Below are 20,465 nucleotides of genomic sequence, written 5' to 3' on the forward strand. Positions count from 1 at the left end.
ATCAAACATAAAACATAAAACACTGCAGCTGACAGCGGACTGATCTCATGCTTCTCCTTGCGGAGTTACAGAAAAACAGTCATGTGACATGACAAACAATACGCTGTAAACAGCGATCTCCTTCTGTTTCATTGCGGGGTCACAGATTGAAGTGCCGACATCACCTCAGTTTCCGAATTATATTCCTGTGGAATTGTGGGTCTCTGATTAAAGACACACCTCTGATTTTAGGTTTACCCCAGGTCACAGACAAAGGTCGTTTCACATGGTAGTGCGATTCTGTCTAATCACGCCTGGCCCTGCAGGGAGTGGCTCCCCAAAACCAGAAACAATAGTTACCTTTCCTGTGGGGACAATGAGTCTTCTTCATATGCTAAATGTCAGACATGACCTGTTCAATTCTTTTGAAGCTACAGACGGTGTGAGCCAGACCAATGCTAATCAGTGTAGTTATTTGATTAGATCTAGCAAGTACATTGTTTTTAAAACATAAGCCGGGTTTTAACTTTTTAACTTCAACACTTAACAGCTGAGATTCAGAATCAGTTTTAATTGCCAAGTAAGTGTGAACCATAGACTGTTAATATTAATAATATACAGTATATGGTGTGAACACATATAGGGAACTTTGTGTTGCTCTCACAGTACACAGAAATAAACATGCAGCTAAAACAGGACAACAAGCAAGGTAACATTTGACTACATAACGATATTATGGTGCGTTCTTTTTGTCTTGTAATCGCGATTAGTAGCTCGAGTGTGACGTCACATCCATGTCGGAAAACGAGTAACCGCGGGTTGTTGCGTTCTTTTTTGTCACACAATACTACGAGTCGGAGAAAAGATGGATTTTTGTAACATTTTTAGTAACATTTAGGATTCTATTCACCCAGTTATTGACATATTACACACATATATTTCACAGTTTGATACATGAAAATTACGTTTTGATTAACATTAACGTTCGGCTACTGCTCTGCTTTCTGCTCAAGACTCGGCTTAAGCCGTTGTTGTCATATAGCAACCGAGCGTCTCTAGCCAATTTCAGCTGCACAAGCTCCAAAATAACTAATCAGGCGGTATTTAACTCCTAATAAGACTGTAGAGACATGTCTATAGGTAGCAGTATACAGTGCTATGTTTAACTCCTAATAAGACTGTAGAGACATGTCTATAGGTAGTAGTATACAGTGCTATGTGTACCACTTCTTTATTTGGTTACAACAAAGACAAAAGTGCTTAAAATTGTAGAAAACCACAATGTTTACTACGTGTGATGCACGACGTAGCCATCTTTGAAAGTGAACTCGGGGTCCTCTGAGTTCAGACGACTTGACGAGTTGTATATACGACCTCGGTGGCGTTCTTTTTGCAACTTCCGGTTCGTAACTCCGGAAAAAAACTCGTAAATCGACTTCGGTGGACAAAAAGAACGCACCATAAGTTTGTAAAACACACACACACACACACACACACACACGGAAATAAGCTACTGCATGGACCTTGTGGTGAGATTGCTCTTCCATCTGCTGTTTCCAAGTTTGTCAAACATGTATTTTTCAATGTTCTCATGCGCAAAACAACATAAGCTTTATTTTGAAAGTTATAAAGGAAGTTGTACATGTGTGTTATACGCTTGACGTTGCTCCGTGACGCTGGCACTGTGCTGTAGCTGCCTGCAGTAGACTGGGAAGGTAGCTCCTCTCTTTGCGAAGGAATGTCGCTGCTGCTGCCGTGTCTCTGTTGGGATGGAGGACTGACAGACGCTTTGGGACAAACATGTCGGGACTGCAGTCTCTTATCTTCTTAAATAACCGTAAGTATGTGTAGCTGCTGGCTGCCAGCTGAAAGAAAACGTCCAGTCTAGCTGCCGTTTAATGGGGGAAAAGCTAAGCTAGCTGATGTCGACTGGATCGCTAAGGATAGCGTTACCTTTCAGCCATAGTAGGTTACAAACTGCGGGCCTCCTCACCACTGTTTGAACCCGTGCATACCCATTAGAGTATATGGCTTTAATATTTTAAGCATAATCGCATAAACATCCTAGAAAGCCCAGTGGTAAGCGCTAACAGCCTGGGCAGCTAATGCTACTGAGTCACTGTGATGTTATTTAACGTTCCGGGTAGTATTGAGATGAACAAAGACCCCCTCTGCGCTGATGCCAGCTGAAGACACATCCCCACAGCCACAGGGGAATGACACTGGGACAGCAGCTCCCTTTAGGACTTCATAGGGACAGCATGGGGCAGCTGTAAGGCCTCAATTATGTATCACTAATATTTCTCTTATAATATAATGTAACACCTCCTGGGACACTGTGACAGCTCCTTACAGGGAATATGGTTTGCAGCCAGGATTCCTGCACAAAGCCCCAAAACACTGATGGACATATTTTACAAAGTGGTTCAGTAGATTTTACAGCAACATAAATGCAAGTAGACAGTGTAAGCGTGACGTTGTACACATTGAGCACAGACATGTCATCAGGCTAAATAAACTGTGGCACCACTCTGGTGAATTTTTTTTTATTATTATTATTATTATCGTGCAGCAGATGGAATATTGTTTCATTTAGATGGTTGAAAGAGTGTTTGAGCTGTCTAATTATTTTGCAGAAACATGGATGCTTCGAATGTATTGACAAAAAAAACATTAGAGGCATAACCTGGGGCTACATCAAATTGGGTATTAATGGTGTTATTTCCATCTGTGTTTCTTGATATTTATTGACTGAAATAACTAGAATATCATATGTTTGATGGATTTCCCTCTAAGTTACCAGATCTGGCTGCACGTTTCCTTCATACCTTGTAATAAAGACATGATTTTGTTTGGGCTTTTGTGTTTAATAAACCTGCCTTTGTTTTAGTATGCCGATACCTGGGCAGGGAATTGAAGTTAATTCCCATTCATAACATCTGTATTCCTCTCTGTTTTACAGATGACGCTCAAAACAACACAGTAGGTACCTCCACCTGTGACTGGCAGCCAAGAACATCTAGTCAGATTTAAGAGTACCGTACCGCTGCTGAATCAATTCAGAATCCAAATTTATTAATTTGGCACTGTATTTGCTTCTAAGCATGGACCCTTAACTTCCCCATCCATCAGGACACACGGTTACACTTTTTCTTCAGTTGTTGTCTGACAAATTGTCAGGGTGTTACTGTACAAGCTGGTGAAGCCTTGTCAAGATGTTTTCAGCGCTTAAGAAGCTGGTGGGGTCCGAGCCAGGGCAGCTCAGGGACAAGAACATTCCGGCTGGCTTGCAGTCGATGAACCAAAGTTTGCAGAGACGCTTCGCCAAAGGGGTCCAGTATAATAGTAAGTGATGCAGCCAATCTGGTGAGCAGGCTTCTGCGGTCAAATATGTCTGTATAAAATTTAAATTAAATGTAGTTTCTTAGTTAAATTATTGAACTGACAAAATTATTGTGCAATCTCTTTCCAATCCAAGTGAAAATAGTAATCCGGGGAGATAGAAACACTGGGAAGAGTACTTTATGGCATCGACTGCAGGGCAAGAAGTTTGTGGAGGAGTATCTACCCACTCAGGAGATCCAAGCCACGAGTATCCATTGGAACTACAAAAGTAAGTCATTGCCACTCATGTCATCTCTGAACATTTCAGCTTATTTTATTTGTTCATGTTTCTATTTTGGTGAATATTTGACATCTGCTGTTTGTGCCTGGGTGATTTATTTCAGTGGCTCCATATCAAGGTAAAAACAGAGACTGTGTCTTTAGATGTAGCTTCAGCTAACCAAGTTTTAGAGTAGGTGTCCTGTGTTTGTGTTAGTCATCCCATACCAAGCACACCTTTACCACCACTACTTCTTCAGGTGTTTTCAGTTCTCAACAGCCTGCACATTTGAAGCGTTTCCCTCTGTGGCCCAAGAACATGAATAATGAAAACGCCCTTTCTGTTTCTCTCAGCTACTGATGATGTGGTGAAGGTAGAGGTGTGGGACGTGGTAGACAAAGGTGAGTGTTGACACACGTGTCCATTAAAGAAGCAGACTTTCCACTCAGGCTCTAAGAAGTTAAACTCTACCTTCTTCTATCTATTGCTGTCAACCTGATACTATTTCATGACAACAAATAGACGCATGGTAGCTTGTTTGTTTTTCTGTCCTCAGTGTTGATGTTGTCTTTTTTGCACCTCTCTTGCACTCATCTCAGGCCAAAAATATCCTCTTCCTGAAGGTGTAGGTGAGCGCCACTATAGTGTATAGAAATTGAGCTTGCTTGTGTGCTGTGGGTTTGTCCCGTCTTGTTTCTCTCTTATCTGAATGTCAATATTCTCAAGGTTTGACTGTTCCCAGGTTTGTTGCGTGGCTCCATTTTCTGAGTTTGGCTGGGTTTTCTGCTTTTTTGTATAGCTAGAGCCTGAGCTGAGCGTCTGCACCGTGTGAACCATGACTTAATTCCAGCACTGTGTATTTGAAGCATAATGTGTGTTTAAAATTAGGCAGTAAGATGTTTTTCCTTTAGAAAAGCGGCTGTGCTATCTGCTTGTTTTACTAAACATAATCTAACATAAAGCAACAAACTAAGGATGTGATATTTTTTTCAGCTCGTCTAAACTTGTGATTTATTTTTCTTTCAGGCAAAGGCAAAAGACGCGGAGAGAATTTGAAACTGGAGAATGAGCCCCAAGAGGTGATTATCACATGATTGTCATGTGTTTAGGAAACGCATGGCTCATTGATGGTATGTGGGTCAGTGATGGAGCAGACCAGAGGAAGAGTTATTAATACATGTGTCTAATATGTGTGTTGTAGTCCGATGAGGTGGCCCTGGATGCAGAGTTTCTGGACGTGTACAAGAACTGTAATGGAGTCATCATGATGTTTGACATTACCAAGCAGTGGTAAGAGTCGTCTGTCTGACACTGAGCTCTGATGCTACAATATGCATGGGCAGATTAGGTTTCAGCCGATAGCTGCAACGGCTGGATTTTGTTCGGCTTCAAAGGCAAAAAACCTTCACAGACATTTCAACACGGCTAGTTTAGACATCATGTCTGAGGGAATAGATGGAGATTTTAATTTTTTTTAAATACTAGAATATCTATACAAACGGGACATGATGCATCAATAGGTATTTACAGTAAATATTGTTGTGCCATGGTATAACAGGAGACAACACACAGGGAAGCAAACACCATTCAATCCCATAATGAAATAAGGGATACATAGAAAACAACCCTCCTAATGCAATCTAAATCATGAGAGTGAAATAATTACTTTACAAATCAAATTAACTATTTCTTAATTCAGACCCACATAAACACTAGTATGGCAATCTAATAGGTTTCCCCCTGATGTTTGTTTAAATCTGCACATATTAACATGAAGCTACTCTAAAATAATGTTTTATAAACCGTTTTGGGTTCATTGAGTGATTACATGCCAGAAGTGTGTCTAGTCACTAGAGCCCAACCGATAAAGGATTTTTAAGGCCGATATCGATACAACTATTTGGTGATTTAAAGATTTGATATTCTGATATATCGGCCGATTATATACTTCCTTTTTTCTTTTCAGAAAAAAAGAAACTCTTAACAAAACAAACAGATTTCCCTAATGTTAGTTATTTGTAGTTATGAGTCCTCACTGAAATAATATGATAATGCAGTTTAAAAATAAACTTTTGTTTCATTGTCACAACAGAACAGAGAAACATCAAAATATATTAAAGTTCTGATAAATAAAATGTATAAAAATACAAACTTAAGATATGAAAAGTGTTAAACACGAGTGTTGCCAACAGTTCCGTTGTAGAGCGTCCTCTGGTGGACAGACAATGCAACGCCAACACTCACAACATGGTTAAAGGGTGATTCGTCAGTTTTTTATTTTATTTTTTAAATATTCATTTATCGGCCATTATAAATGCCGATACCGATAGTTTGGAAAATGCCTAATATCGGCCAGCCAATATATCGGTCTGGCTCTACTAGTTACACATTGTGTGCAGATGTTTAACCCTAACTCTTACAACTTCATATCTTGCTGCTGTCACCTTAAAACAAATGGTGGACTTTATGGGTCTTGCATATCTGCTTTTAGGAAAAGTCTGACCCTATATTTTAACTGTCAACAAATCCCATTAAAACATTAACAGTATGTTGTCAGTCTGTGTCTCAATATTACATTTCATTCAGCTGTTGCGTTTTCCAAAGTGACTTCCAATCAATGCATTCGATCATGAAGGTACACACTCACAACAGCAAGAATAGCATAGAAGTTCATTAGCTTCAAATAAGCCAAACTACAACGGCAACATGTCATTGCAGTTTATTATTATTACAATTTGGTCTTGTGGATCCAGTGTCACTCAGGCAGGCTGAGATTTGTGCTTCTACCTGTGATTCATGGGGAAAAGAGAGAATTAGTTGGGTGTTGTCTGTGCAGCTGTGGTAGGAAAAGCCATGTGAGTGAATAACAGAACCAAGAGAGTTAGTGTACAGAGATGGAAAGTTGATTTCAGAAGGTTGGTAGAAAAAGAAGTGTGTATGACATCTATCTTTTATAAAGTAGAAGAGAGGAAGGAGGAGGGGACTGGGGGTTCTACGAGGTAAGTGAAGATGAATAGTTTTTTGGGGTTGGAGCAATAGTGACTATGTTGGTGAATCTACATTTGGTATTTGTGGCAGCAGGAAGGTGTGTGTATTGTTTAGTCAGAATAAAGTACAGAGTGTGTGTTCATGGTGATGAAGGAACTAGGGCTGTCAATCAATTTAAAATGTTTAATCTCAATGAATCGCATGAATGTCATAGTTAACTCAAGATTAATCACACATTTTGTATCTGTTGTAAATGTACTTTCAAAAGGATATTTTTTAAGTGTTGAATGCTCAAGTGGTGTTTGAGACTGGCCTTACTCCGGTAATGTACAGTCCTGTACTCCGGTACAGTATATGCATAACTTTTAGTCTTGTGGAGAGAACCATCTGGAAGGGTTTGGAAACTTAACTCACCATTCAAAAGATGCTTTTTCTGCTCAAGGAGCTTTGTTTCTGCTAGCCATCAAGTTAAGCCATCAGTTAGTTAAATGATGTATTATAAGACCTGTTCCGCTGTCTCGTCTCCGCTACCCCCCACCCCTACTGACTGCCTGTGCAGTGCTGCTGCAGTGTTTCCTCTATGTTGATTTTATTGTGGCGGTGCGCCATGGCAAAATTTCTTCCGCCACGCTATCAGAAATAGGGCAGACGCACAATAGTCGCAGTTGCCTTTTTAAAAGATCCTGCTGACATAAGGCCCCCAGATTTTCAATGTAATTGCTCAATATCTAAATGATTTCGACAATATGGCTGAGGTTGTTATAATTGGATGGCCTGCAGTTTCAAGCACAGTTCGTTTGGATACAAGCGTTACATTTTGGAAGATAGACGGGATTCTGAACAGCGATGCACGCACACACGCAGCAGAGATGGGTTACAACACGCAGCATACACATGTAGGAAGCGATATATTTCCATCTGATCTGGCTGATCTGGCTGTCAATCCACTCTCGTCCACCGCGCTGTTTACACAAACACAGCTCTACTCTAAATAGCGAATTTTGACAAACAAGCTAAAACAAAGAAGGAATACCAGTTTTACCATAAAATAGGATGAGAAATAGTATTGTTTTATTACAATTCTATACAACAATATTGAATAGGGTAATAAAATGCGGGGTTTCTGTTCAGACAGACCTGCCCCCACTGCTAAAAAAAAAAAGTCTTAAAGGAAACGCAGTGCTGTTTAGTGTTTAACCGAGGATCCGTGGACGGGGAATGAATTACAATAGAAATATATTTATGTCACTAAGAGGGTCTGAAAAGTCAATAAATCTAGTGAGAAAGTCGCCAAGTTGGCAATACTGGCCACAATGTTACTGCTGCAGCATCCTAATTTCCAAACTATGGAGCGAAATCACAGAAAAAAAATTAGTGGCGTTAAAAGGACTTTGTTAAAGGAACTTATTGGGAGTTTAGCTTATTCACCGTAACCCCAGAGTAAGACAAGTCGATGCATACCCTTCTCATCTCTGTGCGTGTTGTAATGCTGTCTGACGGCTCCACCGGTAGCTTAGCCTAGCACAGAACCTGCAGGTAACTGGTTCCAGCAATCCTACTGCTCCCAATAAGTAACAAAATAACTCCAACATGTTCCTATTTACATGTTGTGATTTGTAGAGTCACAACGTGTACAAAAAACAACGTGACATGAGACACAGCCATCTTCTAACTGTAAACAAACCGGGAACTATATTCTCAGACAGGCTTGCTGCAAAGCATATCACTCCGCCCAAGTACTATATTCTTCCGCCTGAGAATATAGTTCCCGGTTTGTTTACAGTTAGAAGATGGCTGTGTCTCATGTCACGTTGTTTTTTGTACACGCTGTGACTATACAAACCACAGCGTGTAAATAGGAACATGTTGGCGTTATTTTGTCACTTATTGGGAGCAGTAGGATTACTGGAACCAGTTACCTGCAGGTTCTGTGCTGGCCTGATGCCAGACAGCCTTACAGCACGCACAGAGATGAGAAAGGTATGTATCAACTTGTCTAACTCTGGGGGTTATGGTGAATAAGCTAAATTCCCAATAAGTTGGCGTGTTCCTTTAATGTAAATGGGCTGTATTTATATAGCGCTTTTCTAGTCTTAATGACTACTTAAAGCGCTTTAGTACAGGAACCATTCACACACAATGTATACATCCGTGTGGCATCCCTGCAGCATGCATATCCTGGTGGCCCAGATTCTCCTGAAAGAAGTGATGTCTAGAACTTGATTGCGCATCACCGGGTTGAGGTTACACAAGCATGATTACACAGGAGATCAAGCGGACAAAAGATTGGAGAAAATGGTTTAGACCTCTGAGGTCTGTGTATGTACTGAACTATTAAAAGGTTTCTCGTGTACGCCTGAGAGACATAAATACATACTGACTGATACCAATACTGCCACCCACCGATCAATGTTGTGTTGGGATTTTGTCAATTGCAGGACTTTTAGCTACATCCTGAGGGAACTGCCCAAGGTACCCACCCATGTGCCGGTGTGTGTGTTGGGGAACCACAGGGACATGGGCGAGCATCGCGTCATCCTCCCTGACGATATAAGAGACCTGATTGCTGGACTGAACAGGTAGAGATCAGCACTTGGCTAAATGGTAGTGATGGGCGGATGAAGCTTCAGGGCTTTAAACGCAGCAAACACAGTGACATCTGGGGATTTGTAAAACCGATAGCAGCCCTTCAGAACGGGCCAAAACACAACAACACCTCTCTGATTTTAATAGTTTTAGTCTCGGGTGCATTGCAATAAAAGTTCAAAAAACCTGTATGGTATTATCAAATATGTAAGTTATTCAGGAATATGTTCCAGTAAAATAATGAATGCATGTCCAAAAAGCCTGCATCTAAAATATTTGCTGACAGCAAATATAAATGACCTTATTAGTGTAGTTAAGGAGTCCACGGAGTATTATTGTGATTTAACTTCCTGGTTAATATTCATGTAACATTTTATGTGATTGGACAACAATACTCCTACTACGTTTTATTATTTTATAACGTAGTGGTTGTTGTATTTGAAAGTAATTTCTCATGATCTCGGATGTACATCAATACAAGTCATACATGAGCATTGTACCACGCCAGTAAGCTCCAACATGTGATGACGTGTGCACAGTCAGAGGTGGCGGAAGTGAAAATCAAACAAGTGTGAGTGTTTTTGTGGAACAACAGAAATGAGAACAAAATAACTCTGACTCAGAGAAACCTCTTTGCCAGTGAAAAAGAGGAAACCACTGCCCAAGCAACAATCAGCAATAATTTGTTTAGTATTCAGAAGAGAATACGTTTGGGGAAGTTGATAGCTCATGCCTTAGTTCAGTCTTAAAATCTGAAGGTCAGCTACAAAAGTTGACAAAAAATTGCTGTTGAACATTTAACAATGAGTGCTCTGTCTGCTGGCTGTGTTTTTAAAGACAATGGTTTGCTAACAGAAACCGTAATAAGTGGTAATTAATGCAGCGTTAACATGTTTATAATCTTGACCTTAATATATTGAAGAGGGTTACTGTCAAATATACTGCATATGTTAGAAACATGAAGTCATGAAGGATAACCAGTAATACTATTGTTTTACAGACCAATGGGAGCTTCTTACATCCACTATGCCGAGTCCTCAATGAAGAATGGCTTTGGCTTGAAATATCTGCACAGGTTTTTCAACATCCCCTTCCTGCAGCTACAGGTTCTTTTTACTTTGTCATTATTGGTGTCATAAATATTTAGTTTGTCCATTCTGTACTTTTTGTTCATGTGTTGCACAGCGTGTATATGAAGTCTTAATCGTGTGTGTGTGTGTGTGTGTGTGTGTGTGTGTGTGTGTGTGTGTGTGTGTGTGTGTGTGTGTGTGTGTGTGTGTGTGTGTGTGTGTGTGTGTGTGTGTGTGTGTGTGTGTGTGTGTGTGTGTGTGTGTGTGTGTGTGTGTGTGTGTGTGTGTGTGTGTGTGTGTGTGTGCGCGCGCGCAGAGGGAGACCCTCCTGAGGCAGCTGGAGACAAACCAGCTGGACATGGACGCCACCCTGGAGGAGCTCTCTGTGCAGCAGGAGACTGAAGATCAGAACTATGAGATGTACGGTCTGCTTTGTTTCTCTCTCTGCCAGGGCATTGTTGCAAAGAGCCCCTAGAAGGGCATGAGCAAAAGCTTTGTTTTCCACAAGTTTCTGGTGCACAGCCGATAGTATGCTGCAAGCACCAGAAACGTGAAGCAAACTTTTGCACGTCCTTTCTGGGAACACACTATAGACTAGCTGTGCTTCCATCTGACTGTTGAATTTTACACCCATGTATGAAATACTGTGCCTTTTTTTTTTTTTTTTTTTTTACTTACTTAATATCATTTTTCCCCTCAAAAATCCAATAGTACTTTCTCTCTGCAAGCCCTTCTCTGAGCCGCTCTGGCCCTCTGCAGGCCCTGCGCTGTGTTTGTAGCCTCAGATACTATTGCCGGTGAATCGTAGTTTATTAACCAGGCCTATTGTGATTCCTGCAGTTTCCTGGAGAACCTTGAGTCTCGCAGTAAGGGGTATGGCTCTCCTGGTCCAGCTAACGGTCAGAGTCCCTCCTCTGGCTCCCAGTCCCCCATCGTCCCTCCCAGTGGGGCCTCCACAGGCAGCTCTAGCCCCAGCACCCCTCAGCCCCCAGTGCCCTCCCAGATGCTCCCACAGTCACCATCCGCCTCCTCCCCTCCACCTCCGCCGGCAGCGGCTAGCGGGGCTGCTTCACCCGCTGTTGAGTCGAAGCCATCAGCCCAGTCGCCCGAACACGTACAGGCCTCTGCTGCATCTGGAGCGCTGGGCCCCCAGAAACGTGGCTTCATGTCTCGCTGGTTTGGTTCAACTCCTGCCTCTGAGGCTCCTGCTTCTGCACCAGGTGAGTCTCTTTTACACTGAATTACTGAAGCAGTAAAAGACTCTGCATCAGTCCACATGCCATCTCCTCTCTAGTTGTGTGCACATTGTCCACAACCATTGATGATACTCACATCCTCACTCTGACACTGTAGCTTACACTCAGGACAAGTCTATAGGAAGCACATCAGAAAGGTTCCAGAAGGCTAACACAAAACATGTTATCCATGAATTCATCCGTACAATGCTGATTATTTGGTGCAGTATACATTTAAAACCCTGCTGTGTCTTTATTTTGAAATTAATTGATTCATCATGCAGCAGAGAGGACAGCAAGACTCTGTTACAACATTTTGATTTATATAATTGCTATGGTGGACCTCCACATTGTCACACAATTAGAAACATAGCAAGATCAAGACCAAGCCATCGTCATGCTTTCGGCGTGTGCCAGCAGGTATATAATTGCACTGCTTTGTGAGTGCATGCATGGAAGTGTGGAGGTTAGTGTAAGAACCAACCAAAGGCCCCAACTCCCCCTGGCTCTTATAACAGGTGGGGGGTGCGACTGACCAGCGCATCACTGATGAGCACAGTTAGAAGGACTCTGAGAAACTGCAAAGCTAGATTTCTAATCCTTTTGCTTCAATGAAAAGATCATATGTTATGTGAAATCCGTTTGACTAAAATGACAAAATTATTGGTTTTGACTAGATTAACTGAAATGTGTAATATAATCTGATGATGAATTAAAAGAAGCTATTGATGCTTGAACAAAAAACAGTAAGATGTAGCTTCTAAAGCAGTTAGCCAATATTTATAGTTTGTTACTTGATCAAAATTGTGTTATTAAAGTAAACAATATTGTTGAGATCATCTTTTATATGACTTATTCAGCCATAACTAAACCTGGCTGGTGTTGTGATGTCACTGTTTCATTTGATTTGAATAAAGTGAATTTGTTTGAAAGTTATCACATAAATTGGGCTGTATGTTTTCCCCAGACGAGCCGACTGCATCAGTGTGTCCTGCTAAGGTTCAGAGTGTGGATGATTTTATGCCCGATGAGAGACTGGATAAAAGCTTCCTGGAGGACAGCCTGCCCCCCCGGACCAAGCCGCCCCAGCATGCAGTGGCTATGGACAGCGACAGGTCAGAGCTTTAACAATCAGGTCCTACATTAGACCTTTTTTACATTCACTTTGAAATCAGCCTTAACCTGGCTAATAAACCAAGCTTTATTTAACCAGCCCAACACTATAGCAGGCTCTCTCTCAATGAGTGAAGGTAAAAAAGAGCTCTTTCCTGTCCTGTCTCTGTCCCAGTGATGGGGAGAGCCGAGGAAACCCCATGGTGTCTGGTTTCCAGGACGAGCTGGATCCTGATGACACGGAGCCCGGTCTCCCCCAGCCCAGGACCCTACCCCTCAGTAAAGACATCACTCTGACCAGTGATGAGGACGAGGTGGCCCCAGCAGCCCCCGTTATCACACAGGACCAAGACCTGGACAGTGAGCACGAGCTCAAAGCGTAAGTTCTTATATAAATCTATTATAATACTGTATGGGTTGAGGTATAGAGGGAATGTGGGGCTGTCATAGGAAGCCAAAGTAAAAGTTAACCAACCAGGGCATTGCCATTAACTAGTAACATCAACACGAATAACCACAAAGCAACAGATTATGTTGCTTCTCTGTCCCTTCTCAATCCATACTGTGACATAGAATTGTAAAACATTTTGACAGGAAACAACAGGCATGGCGGGTGCAGATTGGGTGTTAAGCAGTTAGCTAAGCAGCTAAAGCCATTTGGACCATCACCAAAGAGAAGTCCCAATACGCTGATTAGGGGCGCACGATATATCGACTCAGTATCGTTATCGCAATATCACGTTGTGCAATATTCTATTGAAAGTGTTGCAATAAGTATGCAATATTTAGTTTATTTTGTGGAGCGCTGCGTCCCGTCCGTTGGCTGTGTGGCTGCACATGCACATGTTAGTGCACATCAGCGCACGGGTCCACTACGTGACAAACCCTATGGAGCGTACCACGTGTGGGCATATTTGGACAGAGTGACAGTGTGAGTGAAGAAATAGATAGAGACAGCAACACAGAACAAATCAGTGAAGCCAAAGAAAAGTTGTGTCCTGTTGTCTTTATTTATATATTTGATACTGTCCAACCAGTAGAACATGTTCTGTTCTCTTTATTTATATATTTATACTGTCCAACCAGTAGAACATGTTCTGTTCTGTAGACATGGTCCTTATTTATTAATTTATTTATTCATTCATGTTGGACCAGTCCAATATGACAGTCAGTTGAAATAAACCTTGTGTTGTAAGAAAACTTGTTATATTTGTTATGAATCTATTTTGATGAGTTTTCCCATAACTTTTGTAATTTTACATATGTTTAAAAATATCGAAATTAATATCTTATATCGATATTGCAATATTCATAATATCGCAATATCACATTTTGTTAATATGGTGCAACCCTAACGCTGATTTCACCAATACATTGGTTTTGCATGTAAAGGGAAGATTGAAAATGTAAATGTGTTTAATCACATGTTCTGTTGATTGATGTCGGAACAGGAATGAATCCTGTTTTGGCTTGTGGGATATTTAGTGGGTGCCGCGGCCCCCTGCGGTGCCTTGACAACAAGCGAAGAGTGCTGCAAGATTTGTTCATTTGCATATTGTAGTGTGCTTTTTAAAAAGAATCTGACTGGATGTTAGATGTAGCTATGATGGCTGCTGACTTCCTGTGGTTTCTTCACCACTGCTGCAGAAAAAGATCCCAGTGACCTCAATGAGTGAACAGATAAGAAACAAAGTTAGCAAGTGAAGAATGTGAAAGACACTGGTCTATATGGAATACAAATATGAAGGTGAACATATGTTCCATATCCTGCTGTTTCAGGCCTGTGATCCACATCACCAAACCAAAGGTGGCCCCTAAAGGCCCGAGCATCTCCCTGACTCTGACTCCAGCTGCAGAGCAGCCGCCCCAACACCCAGCCAGGAAGACGGGAGGAGCAGCCAGAGCCGAGGACTCGGACTCCGAGCCCGAGGCCCCAGTGGCCCAGCAGATGCTCTCCTTTGTCATGGATGACCCCGACTTTGAGTCTGAAGCATCAGACACACCAAAAATAACAAAGGTAACGTGGAACACTCATGCCATCACAGCAGACTCGCTCTGCAGGAAGTTTTCAATGGAACGGTTGGATTTGAGTCATTCAGTCAAATCCACAGTATGATAGCAGTCAGACAGAGTACCAACATTCTGGCTGACACAAAGTCAAACATCAGAAGCCTTATTTCTTTCTTTCTTTTTTTAAATCTAAACATTTCCTCATGTGAGCGTTCAGTTTTGGGTACCCCTCTTTTCCCAGGAGACATTTCCAGTCCGAGACGAGCGTCTGTCCGACCTCTCTGACGACGACCTGCAGTTGGCCAATGTGGCAGAACCTCTGAAGCCCACTGTGATCTCCTTCAAACCCAAGGACGATACCGACCTGTTTGGCCTGGGCATCAAGGAAGAGGCTCCCGCAGCCAAGGACAGCAGCGAGGAGCAGGAAGGCAAGTCCACACACGTCCGTCCACTCAATTAGATTCGCACTTCCTTAACTGCATGCCCCAAAGTACAAGACAGCATCACGCTCACCACAAGAAATGAGCTTCTGCAGGTATTACATACAGTCTCTGATAAGGCTGCTCCATTCTGGAAAATATCCTTATCACCATTATTTTGGTCAATATTGAAATCACGATTCTTTAACACGATTACTCATTGACTTTTGGGAAGATGTTGCATTTATTAAACTTAAGAAACTGTGAATCTTCCCTTTAATACTTTTCCCATTTGAACTTTTTGAATTCACCAGAATCGGAACACAAGAAAAAAGAATTTATTTGCAAAATGTAATGTACAAAATAACTTTTTTTTTTTTTTTCCCGATTAAATAGTTGTTGTAAAAGTTAGGAGCCGAAATTGTAATCGCAATCAATTTGATTAATTGCACCGCCCTAGTCTCTGGTGGTCATCCAGAATGAACAGAACCAGAGTTAATGATATAGTTACATATTCAACATGACTTTGGGAGTGAGAGGCCGGTTTACTATTTTTAAAATCATCGGTTGTTTAAGCAATAATGAAGTATAAAGTCTCTTTCAGTCAAATGGTTGAAATATTTAGTCCTCCTTAAATGGTTGTTTTTTGATTTGAACATAATTCAAATGGGATATCAATCATTCTGGTATGTATGTGCTCCTCCTTCAGGGAAAGAAAGCAAACACTCCTCCAAAGAGAAGAAGAAAAAGAAGAAGAAAAGCAAAGAGGTAAAGTTGTTGTTGTTCCTATTACCTAGTAGTAAATAGCAGTAAAGACAGTAATATTACTACAATCAATTGCATCCTTCCTTTTTCAGGAGGATGAAAAGAACAAGAAGAAACACAAACACAAGAAAAAGGAAAAAGACGAAGATGCAGCAGGAGACGAGAAAAAGAAGAAGAAATCCCGGACCAAGAAAACGGAGGTGGACGAGTTGGAGGACTTTCTGGGCGGAGGAGCAGGCTCGATCAAAAGAGATGACGGCGATTATGAAGAACTATAAGTGCTCCTCTTCCATCAGGAACGGAAGCATAAAGCATCTCCAAGCCATACGCACTCCCTCTGGTACCTGTCTGTTCCTTCTGAGTGACTCCACACCTGCACTACTGCTGTCACTTCCATTCCAGCCAATAGGAAACAGCCAGGAGACCCCCGGGAACTGTAGGGTCGTGACATTAAAATCTGATGATTGGCTCTCTGTACTTTGACATGATTGAATAAGTTGGCTTAATATTTCCTTTGATTTGATATACCAGTGACCCACTCTGTAAATAGGGTTCCCATTGTGTCTGGTTGGTGTACTAATGGAGAGCATGCTTACAGTGACCACTGACAGTCTTCTGTCTTTTTCTTTCATTCTACTTCAGTGGCTAACGGCACATTTAGTCTTGTGTCTCTACATATAAACAGTGAACAATCATTCACAGTGAGTTGATTTAAGAACTCTGAAACCACTTCCCCTTTTTTGCTCTGAGAGAACGTCCACGCTAAGCCGGCTGCATGTGGAATCAGTTTGCTTTGTTCTGGCCTCCGTCCACCCTTAGCCTTGCTGGTGTTTCAGGGCGGAGCAGGGAAACGATAATCTAACTCTCATTTCAAGTGTCCATATAGCTGATCGCACACTACAGTTTGTCATTAACTGGTCTGGCTCAACGGATCTACATTGCTGAGATAAAGCATCACATGAGAGACACGACTGGATGTCCCTCCCCTTTCACTACCTCTGCTATCAGGGCCAGGACAGCTGGGATTAGTTTAAAGAAAAACATACAAGTCCAAGCTATGTTTCCCCCCCCCATCCCAGAATAGATGGGCCAAGTCTGGCTATGCCAGCTTAGTCATTAACCTGTATGAATGTAGATTCTGTCAGACTGAGGACTAAACAGAGATTGAACCAACTGAGACTCAGCAGAGTGAGAGTGCTGCATCTGTCTCACCAGATGTAGAATGAGGCAGTTTGAGAGGACTGAGAAGATTAGACTACGATATAATGGCACCAGGAGCCAAAATTAGCATTGGACACGATAGTTGCACTTTGAATCCCTCGTAGTGGCAGCATCTGGGACGCCTTACAACGTTCTGAACAAAAACTTGTATGATGTGTTGCATGATGTTAACCATTATGTACATACTCACCCTCTTTCTACTGACTGGGAAGGGAAAAGACATAGTGATCATGAACTGTTCCAGGTTCAGTTTATTTTATTTTTTTTTACATTTAATGCAAGGTAAGGAAGAGAGAGGAGAAGACCTGGAACAAAGCCTCTCCAGGTTCTGTGTTCACATCCGTTAGCATGTGTTTTCTGTCCGGTGGGACAGTGAGTCAGTCGTGTGTACTGTAGTTTGGCCAAGTCTTAGCAACAGCATACGGCTCTGATGTCTTAATGTGACCGTGAGCATCTTGAAAGCAGTGTCACAAGATGTGTAATGTGTGTGCGTTTGGCCGGCTTAGTGTGGACGTCAGCAACATGATTTTATGATTTCTTCCCATGGTCAAAACAGCTGGTACAAGCAGTTCTCTCACTGGCCCTTTCTGTCCTTCTCCTTGGAGGGCGATATACAAATTCTCCTCTTGTTTTCTGCTATTGCCTTAATGGAGGTTACAACTAGGGAATGCCGAGCCGCTATCCTCATGAACCATTGTGAAGTGTTCTTACTGTGATGTGTTGGTGGTACTCTGAGAGCTCCTATACGATTGCAGTGGATCAGTACATCTGTCTTTTCTTTGATTCTCGTAGGACAGCAAAACACCTGTCCTTCTAAAGGAGTATTATGGAACTATGTTAATATTTCTCTGTAAGTAACCTTTCCAAGATTTCCTCATTGTTTTATGATCCTTGTGTTATTTATTGCTTCTATTTTGTTTTGTTGTGTGATTTGTGCTGAAACTCTCCTAAACGGTTGGACACATGAATTCCAGTTGTTGCAGTCTCCCAACGTCACTGCTTTTAAGGACATTTACGTGGTCATATGAACTACATACACTGCAGTATCTTCCATTAATCACCAAAACGTTCTAATAAGTGAAGCATTTTTTTGCATCTAAGAGAAATTCTGTGTATTTTTAAACTTGTTTTGACAACTTGACAGATTTCATACAGTTTCCATCTCCCATACCTATATGGCTACACTCTGTTGGTTTACAAAGACATTATGTTTGATATTCCAAAGTTGAAACTATGCAGCATTGATCCTGAATACTGTGTGCTCTTTTTTTTTTTTTTTTTTTTTTTTCTTTAGTCATGGAATTGAGGATGAATGCTGAAAGCACAGTTTCAAGCAAAGCATGAGACTTAAATGTACAGCAAGAAAAGAATGTATAAAGTATATAGATAAATGCATATATTTGGAGAGCTTTGTTCCAAAAATGATACATGCACTGTGTGGAAACAACTTAACTGAAATCCAATCAAGTGATCGAGACAGCAAAGATCTAATCATGCTGTCTAAAGTAAAAATCATCTCTGAAAATGGATATGCACTTTGGAAATGTTGTCTTTTTCCAAATGGATGTATGACTGTTGGAATGAAGCCCTTCATTTATTTTTCACCCCGTGACATGTTTCATCTCTACACTGTGTGAGATTGCCTCTGTTTGGTTTGTCCAATAAATGCAAACTTATTTCTTCATAAAGAACATTTATTGTGTCTTTAAAAATAAAAGAATTTCTCCCTTGAAACACTTTGAAAGAAAACAGCATGATTTGGATGACTGCGTGTTGAAATGAAGCTAGAACATGTGATCATTCCAGCTACAGGAAGACGCTGCGTTCTCATACTGTGGATCAGCCATCTCTGTGACATCATCACCGCGCTCCTCCGCTGCCTTCTGGAGAAAGAAAAGACAACCATGTTGCCCTCAAGGATCCATCATGTTAGAGTTATACTTTAAACTCCCATGTTTTTGGTGCATGATTTAAAAAAAAAAAAAAAGGTCTGTTACCTTCCAAGCGTGTTTTTGTTTTGGCTAAAAAAAGAAAGATTTAAGAGTTTAGTTCATGTCATGTGAATTGGCCAGATTTACTCTGATCTGCATTAAATACAAAGCGTGTCACCTTAGCACTTCAAAGCCTGTATATAATCTCCTCAACCATGCTCGGGAGAGAAACCTGCTGCCTGTTGTGCTGTAAAATGAAATGTAACTGTGTGTGTTTGTTGGTGGAGCAGCACAATGAATCACCTCGGGGGTAACGGGTGGTGAATATGGTCGCCATGGGCAGCAGAAGCAGCAGAATCCAGCGAGTCAAACTCCAGATGGAAGCAGCCGAGGCTGCAGGGGCACGGCAGAGAAACGGTGAATTAAAGCTGCACTAACCGGAAAACACAAGTGACTAAATATATTTTATATATGATATAAAGGTGTTGTTCCTGATGACACACCCACAGAACAATGCTTTGGCCTCTTTCAGCTCCTTGTTTTGTTTCTCAAACCCAACAGGAAGCTGTTCAACCTGACTCATGCAGCTGAACTTACTGTCGCATCAAAAGGTTGGGTTATAAAGGATTTTCATCAACTACAAAATGAATTATTACATAGCATTGACTTGATTGAAATAGGTAATTATTCCACATCTTTGTCTAAATGTAAGGCTTGAATATAATGTTTCAAGAGTGGTTTGGAATGCTGCATTAACTGATGTGTAGGTGGGAAACAGCACACCAACATTGACAAGTGACCACCTGAGATGATGAACGTTTTAGCAAACCGATGTCTGTCTGTGTCAGTATGCTGTGTGCTGCTGAGCAGGTAGGTAGGGGGGCCATCTGGGCCATTATTTACAATTACCTCACACACATACAAGTGAAACACTCATAAACACTACTCAAACGCTCTCACACGCAATACTGAAACGCTTTATACACATCTGTAATGGGATTTCAATTGTGTTTGAAACACAAGTCACTCTCTATACCTATAAATACTTGTGTGAAAAATCTTGGTGTTTCAATAGATAGTTCTTTGAAATTGGATAAACAAATTAACTCTGTTGTCAGTTCGTGTTTCTTTCATTTACGTATGCTGACTAAAGTTAAGCCGTTTCTATGTCCTCAAGCTTTTGAATGGGTGATACATGCATTTTTATCATCCCGACTGGACTACTGTAATGCTTTATATTACGGAATAAATTCTACAACTTTAACACGTCTTCAAATAGTCCAGAATGCGGCAGCGAGACTTTTAAAAGGCATTCGTAAATACGAACACATCACTCCAATTTTAGCTTCTCTTCACTGGTTGCCGGTTCGTTTTAGGGTCGATTTTAAAATTCTTTTATTTGTTTATAAGTGTCTTAACAATCAAGCTCCCCTCTATTTATCGGAGCTCCTAGAGCAATACACTCCTTCTAGGGATCTTAGGTCAGGGACACGGAAACTTTTATCCATACCACGGTACAGGTTAAAACACAGAGGTTATCGTGC

At 41.3% G+C, this 20,465-nt stretch overlaps 1 protein-coding gene across 1 annotated transcript; it reads left to right on the forward strand.

Annotated features, from left to right (window-relative positions):
* The first annotated feature begins 1,528 nt into the window (after positions 1 to 1,528).
* On the forward strand, positions 1,529 to 16,047 carry rabl6b (RAB, member RAS oncogene family-like 6b). The gene is made up of 17 exons (XM_028577633.1): positions 1,529 to 1,816; positions 2,942 to 3,324; positions 3,458 to 3,592; positions 3,937 to 3,984; positions 4,183 to 4,212; positions 4,610 to 4,662; positions 4,785 to 4,873; positions 9,010 to 9,150; positions 10,158 to 10,263; positions 10,544 to 10,647; positions 11,068 to 11,447; positions 12,430 to 12,577; positions 12,751 to 12,954; positions 14,355 to 14,592; positions 14,827 to 15,013; positions 15,714 to 15,766; positions 15,862 to 16,047. The coding sequence occupies exons 2-17, from the start codon at positions 3,195 to 3,197 to the stop codon at positions 16,045 to 16,047; spliced, it is 2,232 nt and encodes a 743-aa protein (XP_028433434.1). The 5' UTR covers positions 1,529 to 1,816; positions 2,942 to 3,194.
* The last annotated feature ends 4,418 nt before the right edge of the window (positions 16,048 to 20,465 follow it).

Source organism: Perca flavescens, chromosome 5, assembly GCF_004354835.1.
Source record: "Perca flavescens isolate YP-PL-M2 chromosome 5, PFLA_1.0, whole genome shotgun sequence".
Lineage (NCBI taxonomy): Eukaryota > Metazoa > Chordata > Actinopteri > Perciformes > Percidae > Perca > Perca flavescens.